Raw genomic sequence first — 17,060 nt, forward strand, 5'->3', positions numbered from 1 at the left:
CCTATGCCACAGCTATGGCAACATGGGACCGGAGCCATGTCTGTGAACTATACCACAAATCACGGCAACACCAGATCCTTAACCCACTGATCGAGGCCAGGGATCAAACCCAAATCCTCATGGATCCTAGTCAGATTCGTTACCGTTGAGCCACAAGAACTCTCAACAGGTCTTTTTGATTAGACAAACCTGTTTATAAAATAATCATTATCTGAAACTGAAGAGCAAGATCACTCTAAGTAGTTTAAAAAGCACTTTCAAAGTCAAGTACTGAGCATGAAAATGTAACAAACATATCTACCTCATAACTATAAACTGCTAAATCAAAAATAACAAAATCATAAAACTATCAGAAAGTCATAAAAACATACAGTAGTTGCTGATTCATGGGATTTTACATTTTAAAAAGAGAAAAAGAGTGAAAATTACCTTAGGGCTGTATGTTTTAAAAACTCCTTCATATATACCTCCATTTTTCACTTGTACTTCACACTTGGATCCCTAAAAACATAAAATTTATCAAAGCAACAGTGTGTGATGCAGTCATGGGGGATAACTGCTTTCATTTTACTTCTTATAGTTCATCGGACTTCATTCAACATATTAGGTCATCAATGACAGAATAAAAAAGGTTAAATACACTGAGTTCTCAAAATTTTTCAAGAAGCCCTGTCCAAAGTCTACATTATAAGTTTGAATACTAAAGTTTTGTATTTTTGACTCTAGTTTTATTAAGTGACAAAATAATGCACTAAAGACAATCAACCAGTAACGTTACTTCGTATGCAGCAGGGTTAACAAGAATGCTTTTATAGCAAGTTACAACAGCTTGAATAAAGTTCTAATCAGTTTTTTCTAAATCATCCTGATTAAACATGACCTAAGAAATGTTACTTTGAGAATCATTTATTCACATTTTAACTTCATGAAATTATTTTATTCCACTCCCAAGACAGGTTCTCCCCAATACTCATAACTTACAACAACTGATGTAAGTATATGAACCATCCTCATATTTGCATAGATTCCATCAAAAGAAATCTGAAATATTAAGAAAAAACATTATTAGCACATTATCTTTGTATAAATATTAAAGTTAATATTTCTTTTGCTACAAAATGTTTAGTTAAAGGAAGACTTCATTTACCATAATCTTTTGCCTCATAGAGTATCAGTTCTCAAAGTGAAATCAGTCATACCAACTAACAATGTTTTGACTATATATGATACAAAAAGCAAAAGAGAACTTTCAAATATGAAGAAAGACAAAACCATAGCAACAGAAGAGCAATCAATGAATGAAGAGTAGGATTCACTACAAAGTGGCATGAGGGATTTCTGGAGGTGATAAAACTTCTAATATGACTGTGGTGGTGCTTATATAATTGTATGCATCAAAACTCACAGAACTATACACTAACTAGGATTAAGTATACCTTAATAAATAAATGGAGTGGTAGGAACCTCTGCAGCAGACCCTTGACTATCTTCTCTTAGCATATCTAAACCAATGATACTGCTCTAAGGTCTAATCAACCACATCACGACTTATCACACACCAGATAAAGCTGTGTCCTGATTCTAAAGAAGAAAAACTATCCACGATAAAGGCAAAGTCTCAAAAATTATTAACCGCTTCTGATTTATTTCTTGCATCCTACGGAACTTAGACCTTCCGCCCCTCGTGCACAGTTTAACTGATAGAGTTCCAAAATTTAAAACCAGAGGCCCTTTCCCGAGGGGGGAAATTGAAAGAAACCAAAGATAGCACATTACTTCAAAATCAAAAAACCCAAGGAGCTTTGCAAACTCCGGTCCTAGTTCCATCTTTCCCATTAATCATTTACATTTGCCTTTAGTCATCTATAAAGGAACAAAAGAGCTACTGCTATTAAGCATGAAAAATAAAAATATTATTTATAAACAATTCTACATTTTAGAGTCATCATCAGAAAAACAACAGACATAGCTAATAATTTTATACAAAACTGTACTGACTTATAAAGGTTATCTGAGATATAAAGTTCAAAAGAAGGGAATTTTTTTCCCCAGCCTTGGCTTTTGGTCTATGGCTTAGAAGTCATATTATAGTTGCAATTTTTACAAACAAGTAACATTAATAAAGTCACTCACCGTAGATTGAGGCAGTCCTTTGCTACTGTTTCGACCTCTGAAAAGATTAAATGTTATGTTTACTAAATTCAACAGGCTAAACAAGCTAAAAATTATTTTTAAATTTAAAATAACTTATAATTTCATCCAAATAAAACAAAGGCTATCTGGAGGGGGGAGGGGAGGCTCGTCTAATATTTAGTATAAAGGTTGCCTAAGTATGAGTCTCTCTGTGCTTTGTTGGCTCAGAGGCCCAGAACAGTTATAGGTCATGGGAAGGATGAAGAATGTGAACATGTATGGCCAAAAAGAAAGGGGTGGTGGGGAGGGTAGTTTCCTAATGGCTCAGCAGGTTAAGGATCTAGCATTGTCACTGCTGTAGCTTGGGTCACTACTGTGGTACAGTATTGATCCCTGGCCTATGAATTTCTGTATGACGTGGGTGCAGCCAAAGAAAAGAATATGCATATGGTCAAAATCAAATAAATGAAGTAATAATAAAAACAGCCTACTTAAAGAAATAACCATTACCAAATATAATAATCTTTACACCAAAAGTAATCAATCACTTATGAAAAGTTACACTCAGGAACAATATATAGATTCTATTCCTGATTTAACTGACATATCTGACTAACATTAAGTTATATCCCATATTTCTCCCTCACCTCTAAAACTAAGTACTGGGTTTGCAATGCAGAAAATCATCTGAAAATAAGTTAAATAAGTATCAAAGCATTTTCACTTCTAAATAATAAGCACCTCTGTCAGGATCTATGTAACAAGTGCCTTTCTCTGACAAAGCCCTCCCTCTGAAACAATGCAGTACACCAATGTCAGTTATCAAATAATTTCCAGTAACATGGGCTCTATTTCCAAGTGAACTTAGAGAATATAATGCACCCAAAGGCTTGCTTCAATGGAAAAGATTAAGCCCTTTAAGAAACGATGAAAAAAAAAATTTAATACAGTAAAATGTCATTCCTAAAATATCAGTTACCCCGAAGTAACAGTAATGGAATCTCACTCTAATAAAACAATCACAACATTAAAATTAAGCCACAAATACAAAACATCCAAAGAAAAGCACAATTCAGGCGAGAAGTCTAAAGCAAGACTGAGCACTTCGAGGCCAGCTGGTTTTAGTTTCCAACTCTATCACCTTCTCTAACCTAGGAAATACTGTCTTCAACCAAATCACTTCTGAGATTCCTTCCATTTCTAACAGTAACTTTTTACCTCATACACAGCACAGGTAGAGAAATTAGAAAGTCTAAGAAATATGACCAGTAACATATCATTTATTATTACTACAAACTAGACACTATGGTGAGCACTATGTCAAATTCTCTTATCCCTACTTTACAGGTGAGGAAACTGAATCTTAGCAGTTAAATATCTTGACCAAAATCATTCAATTCATAAGCAGTAGAGCTGGCATTTGATCCAAATAATCCAAAGACTTTTCATTTTTAGGCTATGCTGTCTCTCTGAAATTTTTCATAATGAAGTGTAACCCAATTCCCTCATTTTTCAAACACTATCTGAATTTATTAGTTTCTCTATTTATTTGTAGTCAGTAGCCAAAGGCTATAAAATAGCTAAATCTTGCTCAGAATGATTATCTTATCCTAGTGTGCTGTGCTGAGATGCCACAGTTAAAAGGCTTAAACAAATGCCACTAATTGCCTTTAAATTCAAGAGCGTCCCTCAAGGCTATTTAAAAGCATTTAAAACATAAAACTCCTTTATAGAAGTCACACTATTTTTCTTATTGATTATACAGTTGTATCTTTGACTAATAAAAAGAGTAATTGCTTTTTAATAGAACAAACTGGTCAACAAGGAAAATAATAAAAGACTCACAGTGGTATAATGTGGTACAAGAGTGTTGAAACTGCTGATTTACCAGGTGCTTAACACCCAAAGGGAATGTTAGCATATAATAGCATTCTCTGAAACTGAGAAAAGCTCAAATTCATTCTTGTTTTTTTTCTTTTTGGATGCACTCAGATTATGCTTAACTTTTCACTTTTTTCTTTAGTATTTCAGGACAAAGCATTCAAAAACTGAATCTCAAAGAAGCTAAGATCAGGAGCTCCCGCCTTGGTACAACGGGCCAGCGGCATCTTGAGAGCACCGGGACTTGGGTTTGACCCCCAGCCCAACACACTCAAACTTGAGGTTCTACTTTGTGTAATAAAGCAAGAAAAAGAAACAAAAGGTACGATGATTGGACAGGAAGAAAAAAACTGTCTTTAATAAAAGACGACATAATTATTTATGCAGAGAATCTACGAAAAAGACAATATTAGGGAGTTCCCATCACAGATCAGCTGTAACAAAACAGACTAGTATCCATGAGGACTCAGGTTTGATCCCTGGCTTTGCTCAATCCTGGCCTTGCTCAATCAATGGGTTAAGGATCTGTGTTGTTGTGAGCTGTGGTATAGGCCAGCAGCTACAGCTCCAATTGATTCCTAGCCTGGAAACTTCCATAAGCTGTGGGTATGGTCCTAAGGAGACCAAAAAAAAAAAAAAAAAAAAAAAAAAGACCCTATTAGAAGTAAGACAACTTGGAGTTCCCTTCGTGGCTCAGTGGTTAACAAATTCAACTAGCATCCATGAGGATGCAGATTCAATCCTTGGCCTCGCTGCTCAGTGGGTTAAAAATCCAGCATTGCTGTGAGCTGTTGTGTAGGTCGCAGACATGGCTGGGATCTGGCATTGCTGTGGCTGTGGTGTAGGCCAGCAGCTGCAGATCTGATTGGATCCCTAGCCTGGGAACCTCCATGTGCCCCAGGTGCAGCCCTAAAAAGTAAAAAACTAAATAAATAAAAAATAAAAAGATAGGCAATATCATTAATTATTAGAGAAAAGGAAATCAAAACTACAATGAGGTATCCCCACACACCAGTCAGCCATCATCAAAAAGTCTACAAACAGGAGTTCGCAGGTGGTTTAAGCAGGTTAAGGACCTGGTGGTGTCGCTGCTATGGCTTGTGTCCCTGGCCCAGGAACTTCTGCATGCCAAAGGTGAAGCAAAAAAAAAGTATACAAACAATAAATGCTGGAGAGGGTACAGAGAAAACAGGACCCTCCTAATAATGTGCAAAGGATTCTCAAAAAAACCTAAAAATAGAGTTGCGATATGATCCAGCAACCCAACTCCTGTGCCTATATACAAAGAAAACAGTAATTCAAAAAGAAGAGTTCCCATTGTGGCACAGTGGAAATGAATCTGACTAGTAACTATGAGGTTTCGGGTCCATCCCTGGCCTTGCCTGGTGTTGCTGTAAGCTGTGGTGTAGGTCACCAACATGGCTAGGACCTGTGTTGCTGTGGCTGTTGTGCAGGCTGGAAGCTGTAGTTGCAATTTGACCCCTAGCCTGGGAACCTCCATATGCCATGGGTGCGGCCCTAAAAACGAAAAGATATAAGCAGCCAAATGTTCACTGCAGCATTATTTACAATAGCCAAGACATGGAAGCAACCTAAATGTCCATCAACAGAGGAATGGATAAAGGAATGGTACATATATACAATGGAGTATTACTCTGCCAAAAAAAAAAAAAAAAAAAAAAGGCAGAGTGTCATTTGCAGGAACATGGATGGACACAGAGATTACCATACTAAATCAAGTTAGGCAGGGAGTTCCCGTCGTGGCGCAGTGGTTAACGAATCCGACTAGGAACCATGAGGTTGCGGGTTCGGTCCCTGCCCTTGCTTAGTGGGTTAATGATCCGGCGTTGCCGTGAGCTGTGGTGTAGGTTGCAGACGCGCCTCGGATCCCGCGTTGCTGTGGCTCTGGGGTAGGCCAGTGGCTACAGCTCCGATTGGACCCCTAGCCTGGGAACCTCCATATGCCGCGGGAGCGGCCCAAGAAATAGCAACAACAACAACAGCAACAAAAAGACAAAAAAAAAAATAAAAATAAAAAAAAATATATAAAAATAAATAAATAAATCAAGTTAGGCAAAGACAAATATCCTATGATACCACTTATACATGGAATCTTTTAAAAATGATACAAATGAACTTATCTGTATCAAGAAATAGACACAGAAAACAAACTCCTCCCGGTTACTAAAGGGGAAAGGAGGATGGGGTGGGATAAGTCAGGAATTTGGGATTAATATATACATACTACTATCTATCAAATAGATAATCAACAGGACCTACCATATAGCACCAACATTCTATAATAACCTACATGGGAAAAGAATCTGAAAAATGGTTATACAGACAACTCACTTTGTTATACACCTAAAACTAATACAACATTGTAAATCAACGATGCTACAATATAAAATAAAAACTAAATTAAAAAAAAATACAGGTGTTCCTGTTGTAGCTCAGTGGTAATGAATCAGACTAGAATCTATGAGGATGTGGGTTCAATCCCTGGCCTTCCTCAGTGGATTAAGGATCGGCCATTGTGTGAGCTGTTACATAGGTTGCACATGGAGCTCAGATCTGGCGTTGCTGTGGCTGTGGTGTAGGTTGGCAGCTATAGCTCCAATTTGACCCCTAGCCTGAGAACTTCCACATGCCATGGGTGCAGCCCTAAAAAGAAAAAATACACACACAGGCACAAGAAGGAACTTTATAGCATCATGTATCTTTTTCTTTTGTTTCCTGTTTTGGCAGCCCTGCAGCATGTGGAGTTTCTGGGCCAGGTATCAGATCCAAGCTGCAGCCGTGGCAATGGTGGATCCCCAACCCTCTGTGCCAAGCTAGGGATTGAGCCTGAATCCCAGTGCTCCAGAGATGCTGCAGGTCCTGCTGCGGCACCACAGCGGGAACTTCAGGGTGGTGTATTTTTTTTTTTTTTTAAGGGCCGCACTCGTAGCATACGGAAGTTCGCAGGCTAGGGGTTGAATTGGAATTACACCTGCCAGCCTAATGCCACAGCCACAGCAACATGAGGTCCAAGCTGCGTCTGAGACCTACACCACAGTTCACCTCAACACTGGATCCTTAATCCAGTGATCAAGGCCAGGGATAGAACCTGAATTCTAATGGATCCTAGTCGGGTTAGTTAACCACTGAGCCACAACGGGAACTCCTGGTGTACTTTAACTATAGTAGTGATTACATAACTATATACATTTGGTCAAACTCAAAGCACTTAACACTAAACATAATGAGTTTACTATATGTAAATTATACCTCAAAAAACTGCCACTCCCCAAACTAAAGGCAGATCCAAAAAAACCTTAAAAGATATACTAGGAGTTTCCTGGAGACTCAGCAGGTTAAGGATCCAACATTGTCACTGCTTATTGGCTCTGTTTATTGCTGTAGCGGGTTCGATCCTTAGCCTGGGAACTTCTGCATGCCATGGGTGCAGCCAAAATAAAGGAATGAATCAATCAATCAATCAGTCAAGGTTGAAATTATAACCAAATAAATCTGACATAAAAACTCATTATTGGAGTTCCCGTTGTGGCTCAGTGGTTAACAAATCCAACTAGGAACCGTGAGGTTGCGGGTTCAATTCCTGGCTTCACTCAATGGGTTAAGGATCCGGTGTTTCGGTGAGCTGTGGTGTTTAAGTCACAGACATGGCTCAGATCCTGAGCTGCTGAGGCTCTGGCGTAGGCTGGGGCTACAGCTCGGACTGGACCCCTAGCCTGGGAAGCTTCATATGCTGTGGTTGTGGCCCAAGAAAAAACAAAAGGACAAAACAAAACAAAAAAAACCCTCATTATTTTGGCACTATATTATAAATCAACTCTACTGTAATAAAAACTCATCATACTGTACACTTAAAATTGGTGGACTTGGAGTTCCTGTTGTGGCTCAGCCGTTAACAAACTGACTAGCATGGCCTCACTCAGTGAGTTTCAATTCAATGGGGAAAGACTATTATTTTCACAAATAGTGCTGGGACAACTGGACAACCACATGCAAAAGAATCTGGCTGGACCCCTATCCCATACCATGCATAAAAATTAACTGAAAATGGATTAAAGACATAAATGTATGAGCGAAACTCAGTACAAAAAACATGGGAATACACCCTCAATGGATTTGTCAATGGATTTTTAGATATGATACTAAAAGTACAACAGATGAAAAATGGGACCTGATCAAGGTTTAAAACTTTTTTGTTACAAAAGACAACACTGGAGTTCCCGTCATGGCTCAGCTGTTAACAAACCTGACTAGCATCCGAGAGGTTGCGAGTTTGATCCCTGGTCTCGCTCAGTGGGTTAAGGATCTGGCGTTGACATAAGCTGTGGTGTAGATCACAGATTCCGAGTTGTTGTGGCTGTGGCTACAGCTCCGAATGGACCCCTAGCTTGGGAACCTCCATATGCTGAGGGTGTGGCCCTAAAAGACAAAAAGACCAAAAAAAAAAAAAAAAAGAAAGAAAAGAAAACATCAATACACCAACAGCAGGTACCGTCCTTCACTGTGGGTGGGAAAGTACATTGGTATAACCACTATGGAAAACAGTATGGAGGTAGCTCAGGAAACTAAATACAGAACTACCATATGATCCAGCAATACCACTCCTGGGTATATATCTGTACAAAACTTTCACTGAAACAGATACAAGCACCCCTATGTTCATCGCGGCACTATTCACAATAGACAAGACATGGAAACAACCTAAATGTCTACTGACAGATGAATCGATTAAGAAGATATGGTACATATATATAATGGAATACTACTCAGCCATAAAAAAGATAAACTAATGCCACTAGCAAGCAACATGGATGGAACTAGAGATTCTCATACAGTAAGCCAGAAAGAAAAAGACAAATACCATATGATATTGCTTATTTGTAGAATCTAAAATAGGGCACAGATGACCCTAACTACAAAATAGAAACAGATCATGGCCAAGGAGGGCAGACTTGTGGTTACCAGGCGGGAAGGGGGAGGGAATGGGATAGACAGGCAGTTTGGGGTTTTTGAATGCAAACTGCTGTATTTGGAATGGATGGACAATGGGGTTCAACTGTACAGCACAGGAAACTGTATGTGATTGGGTCATTTTACTATACAACAGAAATTGAAGAAACACTGTAAATCAACTATATCTTAATAAAAAAAAACTTTAAATACACCAATAATGAAACAAGTGAGAAGGGACTGTGGATAAATTACAGAGGAGGTCTCAGACATTAACTAAAGGAAACCCAAGGCACCAGGACTGCAGAGTGCAGTGCTTAAAAACAGAGAGGGTCACTTTTTAGACACCTCTATTTCAAAATCTTGGCTCAAAAGGGCCACTTTTGGAGTTCTCATCATAGCCTAGTGGTTAACGAATCTGACTAGGAACCATGAGTTTGTGTGTTTGATTCCTGGACTCGCTCAGTGGGTTAAGGATCCGGCGTTGCCATGAGCTATGGTGTGGGTTGCAGATGAGGCTCGGATCCCGAGTTGCTATGGCTCTGGCATAGGCCGGCGGCTACAGTTCCGATTAGACCCCTAGCCTGGGAACCTCCATATGCCAAGGGTGCAGCCCTGGAAAAGACAGAAAAACCAAAAGGGGGGGGGGCACTTTTTAGACAACTGCATTTCAAAATCTTGGCTCAGCCACTTACTTGACCCCAGGAAGGTTATTTAACCACTGTGGCCCATGGTTTGCTTATCTACAAAATGGAAATAAGAAAGGTCAAGAGGTTGTTGAGGAACAAATAAAATAATAAGCTAAAGATACACACTCTCATTTGGTCAAAACTTAATATAACGCAGAGGAGAAACTGTCACAACTTTGTAAATCAACTATACTTCAATAAAATTTTAAAAAGTGAAAAAAAATTATAATGTACCCTTTAAAATGTGGGATTTATTGTGTGTTAATTATGCCTTATTAAAGACGCAAAAAAAAAAAAAAAATTTTTTTTGTCCTTTTTAAGGCCACACCAGTGGCATATGGAGGTTCCCAGGCTAGGAGTCTAATCGGAGCTACAGCTGCCAGCCTACGCCATAGCAACACCAGATCTGAGCCGAGTCTGCGACATACACCACAGCTCACAGCAACACCAGATCCTTAACCCACCGAGCAAGGCCAGGGATCAAACCCGCAACCCTCATGGTTCCTAGTCTGATTCATTTCCAATGTGCCACGACAGGAACTCCTTTTTTCTTTTTGCTCTTTTTGTCGTTTTAGGGCCACATCCACGGCATATAAAATTGTAAAATCATTTTAAAGAGTCTGGCACAGAAGAAACCCTCAAAATTGCAGCTTTCTTTTTGGAATTCCCATTATGGCTCAGCAGTAATGAATCCAAGTAGTATCCATGAAGATGTGGGTTCGGATATATGGTTTCGTTCAGTGGGTTAAGGATCTGGCGTTGCTGTGAGCTGTGGTGTAGGTCGAAGACCCAGCTCGGATCCCACGTTGCTGTGGCACAGGCCAGCAGTTGTAGCTCCAATTCAGTCCCTAGCCTGGTAACTTCAATATGCCACACACGTGGCCCTAAAAAAAAAACTGCAGCTTTTCTAAGGTTTACCTTTAACAAATATTGGAATTCCTGCTATGGTACAGCAGGTTAAGAACCCAACCTAGTGTCCAAAAGAATGCAGGTTCCACCCCGGCCTCATTCAGTGGATTAAGGATCCAGCACTGCTACAAGTTTCGGTACCAGTCACATATGTGACCTGGATTTGGTGTTGCTCTAGCTGTGGTGGAGGCCAGTAGCTGCTGTTCTGATTCAGCCTCTGGTCTGAGAACCTCCAAATACCCCAGGTGTGGCCCTTAAAATAAATAAATAAATAATAAATATTTACTGAGAAAACAAGATGAATACAGCCTTGCCTTCAACCAGCTTATACATCAGAAGTTATGACTAGGGAAGGAAATTAAAAGCATATTTTCATATGTATATTTTACCTGTCTCTCTCACCACCGGAATTCTTTCTTTCTTTCTTTTTTTGTCCGCCCCATGCCACATAGTTACCAGACCAGAGATCAGATCTGAACTGCAGAAGCAACACCAGACCACTTAAACCCACTGTGCCAGGCTGGGGATTGAACCTGCATCCAGGCACTGCAAAAATGCTACCAATCCAGCTACACCACAGCAGGAACACCAAGAATTATCAAATTGGAAAAAAATACATCAACAATCTGAGGAGTTCCTTGTGGCTGGATTCTCGTGGCTCAGTGGGTTAAGAACCTGACACAGTATCCAGGAGGCTGCATTCTGATCCCTGGCCTCACTTAGTGGGTTAAAGATCTGAAAGCTGCCGCACAAATAACAGATGTAGCTCAGATCTATTGTTGCTGTGGCATATGCCTGTACCTGCAGCTCCAATTTGACCCCTAGCCCAAGAATCTCCATATGCCACAAATGAGGTCCTAAAAAGACCAAAAAAAAAAAAAAAAAAAAATCCAAGAGCACTGATTAGTAAAACATATTAAATAACCTAAGAATAAAATTCCCTTCCATTATTGTTTCAAAGTTTGGCAAGAGACAAACATGCAATTTCTGCTGGTACTGCCACCACACCATGTAATTACAGAACTTTTAATTTTTTACTTCATTTTTCACCATTCTGTTCACTCATCACCATTTTGCAAAACTGTAACTATAGAAATCATTCACTATTTTCTACAGCTCTTCGAACAAGCTTGGGTGATAGATGCACCCAATTAAAATACTTCGTTGACCCAAATTTCTAAAACCAGACTAACTGTTTCGATATAACTAATATTCTTTGGCATACTAAGAATACTACATTCCTGAAACCCCCTCCAATAAAATTGTAATAATGTTCTTCCCCCAATATTCACATGGCTGACTACCTGTTGTTATTTAGATCATGTCAACTCCTCAGAGGCCTACCCTGACTAAGCCATCAAAAGTAGCTCCTCAACCATTATTGTATCACTGTTTTAGCAGTTAAGTAACACATATTTAGTACCGCATAATACTTACTAATTGAAATATTATTATATGTCCATCTACTTTATTTCTGTCTCTATACATCTACCACCTCCAAAAGACATATTCCATTAGGGCAAACACTTCTGTCTCATTCACCGCTGTGTGCCCAGGGCTAAAGAACAGAGCCTGGCATACAGTCAGTACTCTAAATTGTTGAATAAATTAAGTATATAGTATAGTTTATATGAATTATGATGAGTACTGACCAATTCAATTTCTTCCTATAGAAAAACTACAGCAGTCAAGAGAAAGGACAATCAGAGTTCCCACTGTGGCTCAGCAGAAATGAATCCAACCAGTATTCATGAGGACACAAGTTTGATCCCTGCCCCTGGTCAGCGGATTAAAGATCACTCAGTGGATTAAAGATCCGGTACTGCTGTGAGCTGCAGCATAGGTCAAATTGCTGGACTGTGGTGTAGGCCTACAGCTGCAGCTCTGACACCTAGCCTGGGAACTTCCATATGCCACAAGTGCGGCCCTAAAAAACAAAAAAAAGAGAAAGGACAGTTAACTAAGAACTAGAAATCTAACTCCAGCTCTTACAGTTAACTCAGATGAGTCATTTTGTTCTTTCCAGTTCAGTTTTATTAGAAAGGGAAATTATATATCCAATACTTATTGAATAACTACTTCCTCACTGAAAAGATGAGTCAAACAAAGTAGCAGTAGGGAGGGCTGTGACAACCCATAGTAAACTGAGGAGGGCTGACAACTCTAAATTGACACAACTGGGGAATTAATCCAATCATGTAATCATCTAGAATCAATGTTTTAAGAACCATCTCCAAAAGAACTATTTCAGTTCTGCAAACTGCTTAGGTTCACATTCCGACCTTACTACTTTCCAGCTCTGGGGCCTTAACCTCATGACTTCAGCTCTTTGTGTCTTAATTTCAACATCTACAGAATGTATGATAAAAACAGTAGTAAGTACTCAAAAAAAAAGTACCTTCTCATAAGAAAATGAAAATTAAATGACATCACATATAGACAGCTTAGCTTAAGAATAATGACTGGCACATTATGAACTGCTTAATAATTATTAGCTAATGCATTTACTTTCCTCATATTACAGCATACACTAGAATTATAAAACAAAACCAAAAAACTCTTCAAATGAACTTTTACTTAAAAGTTCCCACTATGGTGCAACAGGATTGGCAGTGTCTTGGGAGTGCTGTACTGATCCCCAGCCTGGTACAGTGGGTTAAGAATATAGCATTGCTAGAGTTCCATTGTAGCGCAGCAGAAATGAATCCGACTAGGAACCATGAGGTGGTGGGTTCGATCTCTGGCCTCAATTATTGGGGTAAGGATCCAGCGTTGCTGTGAGCTGTGGTGTAGGTCGAAGACTTGGTTCAGATCCCTTGTTGCTCTGGCGTAGGCCAGTGGCTACAGCTCTGATTGGACCCCTAGCCTGGGAACTTCCACATGCCTTGGAGGAAGAGATAGAGTTTGGCCATAAAGCTATGCACAATTAGGTATGACCTAGACACACCAAAAACTCCACACAATTCAGATAAAAAGGAATCCCAGGGCTCAAGTCCAGCATGTCCAAGAGAACTTTCTGTAATGATTTAAAAAAAAAAAGTTCAGAGTTCCCTTCGTGGCTCAGTGGTTAACAAATCCAACTAGGATCCATGAGGATTCAGTTCAATCCCTGGCCTCGCTCAGTGGGTCAGCAATCTGGCGTTGCCATGAGCTGTGGTGTAGGTCATAGACATGGTTTGGATCCTGCATTGCTGTGGCTGTGGTGTAGGCTGGCAGCTGCACCTTCGATTCAACCCCTAGCCTGGGAACCTCCATGTGCCACAGGTGTGCCCCTCCCCCCAAAAAAAGTTCTATATCCATGCTGCCTAATATGGTGGCCACCAGGCACATGTGGCAGCTGAGCATTTTAAATATGGCTAGTGTGACTGAGGAACTGATTTTTTTTTTTTTTTTTTTTGGGTCTTTTTAGGACCACACCAGTGGCATATGGAGGTTCCCAGGCTAGGAGTCCAATCAGAGCTATAGCCACCGGCCTACACCACAGCCACAGCAACTTGGGATCAGAGCCATGTCTGCAACCTATACCACAGCTCACGGCAACACTGGATCCTTAATACACTGAGTGAGGCCAGGGATCAAACCTGCATCCTCGTAGATGCTAGTTGGGTTCGTTAACCACTGAGCCATAACAGGAATTCCTTTTTTATTTTTTATTTATTTATTTTTTTAAAGTTTCAATTAACTTATTCTAAATGTAAATAGCCATACCTGGACGGTGGCCATCATACTCAACAGTGCAGTTCCAGTTCTCTCTTTGAGCTTCTCCAAGAGCAGGTGCTATCTACCCTCCAAAGCATCCCTCCCCTCTTGACTAGTGCACAGAGTGTTTCTTTGTGGTGAATTCAAGTCTCTCTCCCAACGATTTTACCAATTAGTCACTAATCTTTCCCAGGGCCTCAAAACAACTTTAATCCTCTTCAAAAGACTACAAGTGATAATGGGGAAGGGGGAATATAGGAGAAACAAGATAAACCATTTACTAATAACTGCTAAAACTGAGTGATACATAAGGCTCATTAAACTGTTCTATTTTTATGCTGAAATCTTCTAATAAAAAATTTCTAATTAGCACTTATTTCAAGAGCACTTTCTTCTCTAACTATAAGGGCTTCCAAATCTATCTCTCTGCTTTCAGTACTTATTCCCTCCAATTCTTTCACCACACTGTAAACCAAATTTTTCAACCCACAACCATGTTTATAGGCATCTCTGTACTTTAGCGAACTTTTCCCTGCCTGGCTTTCTCCTCCCTTCCATGGCCTCATTGGAAACTGCTTATCATCATTTCTTAAGATTCACCTCAACGCTCATCAATATTTAAAGATTTTTCTTCACCAGCCACCAAAAGCAGTCATTTACTCACTCCTCAGTGCTACCAGTTCACACCACCTGCATGGCTGCCTTTCCCCACTACACACTCTGTGTAACTTGGATGCAGAGATGTTTTACTCATCTTTTAACTATCCCAGTCTGACAGCTTCAAACTTCTACTGAATTAATCATCAGTATACATATAAACTCAACAAAATGCTTAACTGTCTCTACTAAATAGAACACTTCCCCAAACCCATCAACACACAGTTTTCTGTCTTAACTTGTTCACTGATTTTCAAACATGCTAATAACATGCTAATAACAGCTCAAAGTTTCTTAAAATTTTTTGGCCACACCCACTGTATATGGAAGTTCCCTTAATGTTTCACAGCAGGAGAACTCTAACAGCTGAAAGTTATTGAGCAGTGTATCACATGACAGGCAGTGATTTAAACACTTCACATACATAATTCATTTAATCCTCATCATTCCTATTTCACAGAGAAACTCAAGCAAAAGTGAAATAACCTGCTAGAAGTCAGAAAGAAAAGGCCTAAGGTGCTAAATAAACTGTGTTCTGGACAAGTCATTTAAAGTTCCTGCTCCTGTGTAAAATATAAAGGATGAGTCATGATGATCTCAAATGAGAGGTGAACTATAAAATTCAGATCTAGGGGAGGAGCAATAGTAACTTTAGGCATTCTCTAGAAAACAGTTTGAGGGGAAATGTGTTTTATTCTTGTAGTTTATAGCAAGTTACCAAGGAAAAAAACATGGAACATGTTCTTAAATAAGAAAGCTAACATATAGGACAAGCTGAGTTCTACAGGAGTTAATAAACAGAAAAATAAATGAGAATTCGTTTCATGAATGACTTAAGCTAAATCTTAGAGGATAAATATGAGGATGTGGAAAAGAAGAATAATGATGGAAAAGCCAAAAGGGAATCAAGGATGAACTTGCTACCTTTAGAGGCAATGAGAAAAGGAGACCATGCTGATTTAAATGGAGGTCATGTTTTAAAGAGTGAATGAAAAACAACCAGAATGATAAAATGGTTTGGCAAATGCCCATGGGCCTGCAGTCTGCTTTTATACAGCCCAGAGCTAAAAACGTTTTTTTCATTTAAAAAGTTTTTAAAAATAGAATATGCAAAAAAAAAAAAAAAAAAAAGACTGTATGTGGCCTTGGTTAGATTATGGAAAGCCTTGAAGGTTAAAGAGAACTTCAGGCTTGAGAAAAGGATGGTTTTCAAGCAGAAGGGTGACCCAACAAAAGTAAAGTTTCAATCTAATAGCAAAAGGAAGGCTAGACAGGAATTCTCTTGTGGCTGAGTAGGTTAAGAATCCAGCATTGTCAAAAAGCTACTGTCGCTTGGGTTTGATCCCTGGCCTAAGAACTTCGAATGCTGCAGGTGTGGCCAAAAAAGAAAAAAACAAAAAACAAAACAAAAAAAAGAGGGTCAGGTAAAATTGGGTGGACAAAGTTAATTTGTTGCAGTAATTAAGAGTAAAATGTGGAGTTACTGTTGTGGCACAATGGGATAGGTGGCGTCTTGGGAGCCCTGGGAACAAAGGGTCTATCTCAAGCCTGGCACAGTAGGTTAAGGATCTGGTGTTGCCGCAGCTGCTGCTTAGGTTGCAACTTCGGCTAGGATCTGATCCCCAGCCCCAGAGTTCCAGATGCCTCAGGGGAGCCAAAAATGGAAAAAAAATAAAAGGCGTGATTGCCTAACATGATTATTTGGCCCGTATAAATAATTGCAGCATAGCCAGGAACTTCCCTAAAGCCTCAGAGAACAGGAATCATTTCTTTACCTATTTAATCTCTTCTTTTTGGAGGACTAATGTGTCCTGTTGAAGTTTTACTAAGTGTGTTGATTCAGTGTGTTCCTCAAGCCCCAGGGCTATGAAGCCTTCAACATGACCAAGACAGGGAAAGTGGAGAAGTGGGTTTTAGCACTTTATTTTCCCTACAGAAACATTAAGTGGCTTTTGGTTTCTTAGATCAAGCCAAAAATGCCTTCTTATCCTATGATATAGTACAGTGATATTTAGTTCAAATTAATTACAGGTAACAACTGACTGCTAAGTGCAGAAAACTAATCACAATTTATAACACTGTTTCCAAATTTTAAAATAAAAATCATAAGCTTTTGGATCCAGC

At 39.4% G+C, this 17,060-nt stretch overlaps 1 protein-coding gene across 41 annotated transcripts in view; it reads right to left on the minus strand.

Moving 5' to 3' along the window:
- The window catches only part of ATXN2 (ataxin 2), a 115,546-nt gene that overhangs the window by 78,350 nt on the left and 20,136 nt on the right, over positions 1-17,060 (minus strand). For all 41 annotated transcript variants that reach the window (XR_002338542.1, XR_002338543.1, XR_002338541.1 and 38 more), the window contains exons 2-4: positions 2,134-2,170; positions 982-1,041; positions 430-501 (exon numbers count right to left, since the gene is read on the minus strand). Coding sequence is in view for 33 of the 41 variants with exons in the window: in XM_021072915.1 (XP_020928574.1) it covers positions 430-501; positions 982-1,041; positions 2,134-2,170 (169 nt within the window). In the remaining 8 variants the exon portion in view is untranslated. The remainder of the gene's footprint in view (positions 1-429; positions 502-981; positions 1,042-2,133; positions 2,171-17,060) is intronic.

This window comes from Sus scrofa, chromosome 14, assembly GCF_000003025.6.
Source record: "Sus scrofa isolate TJ Tabasco breed Duroc chromosome 14, Sscrofa11.1, whole genome shotgun sequence".
Lineage (NCBI taxonomy): Eukaryota > Metazoa > Chordata > Mammalia > Artiodactyla > Suidae > Sus > Sus scrofa.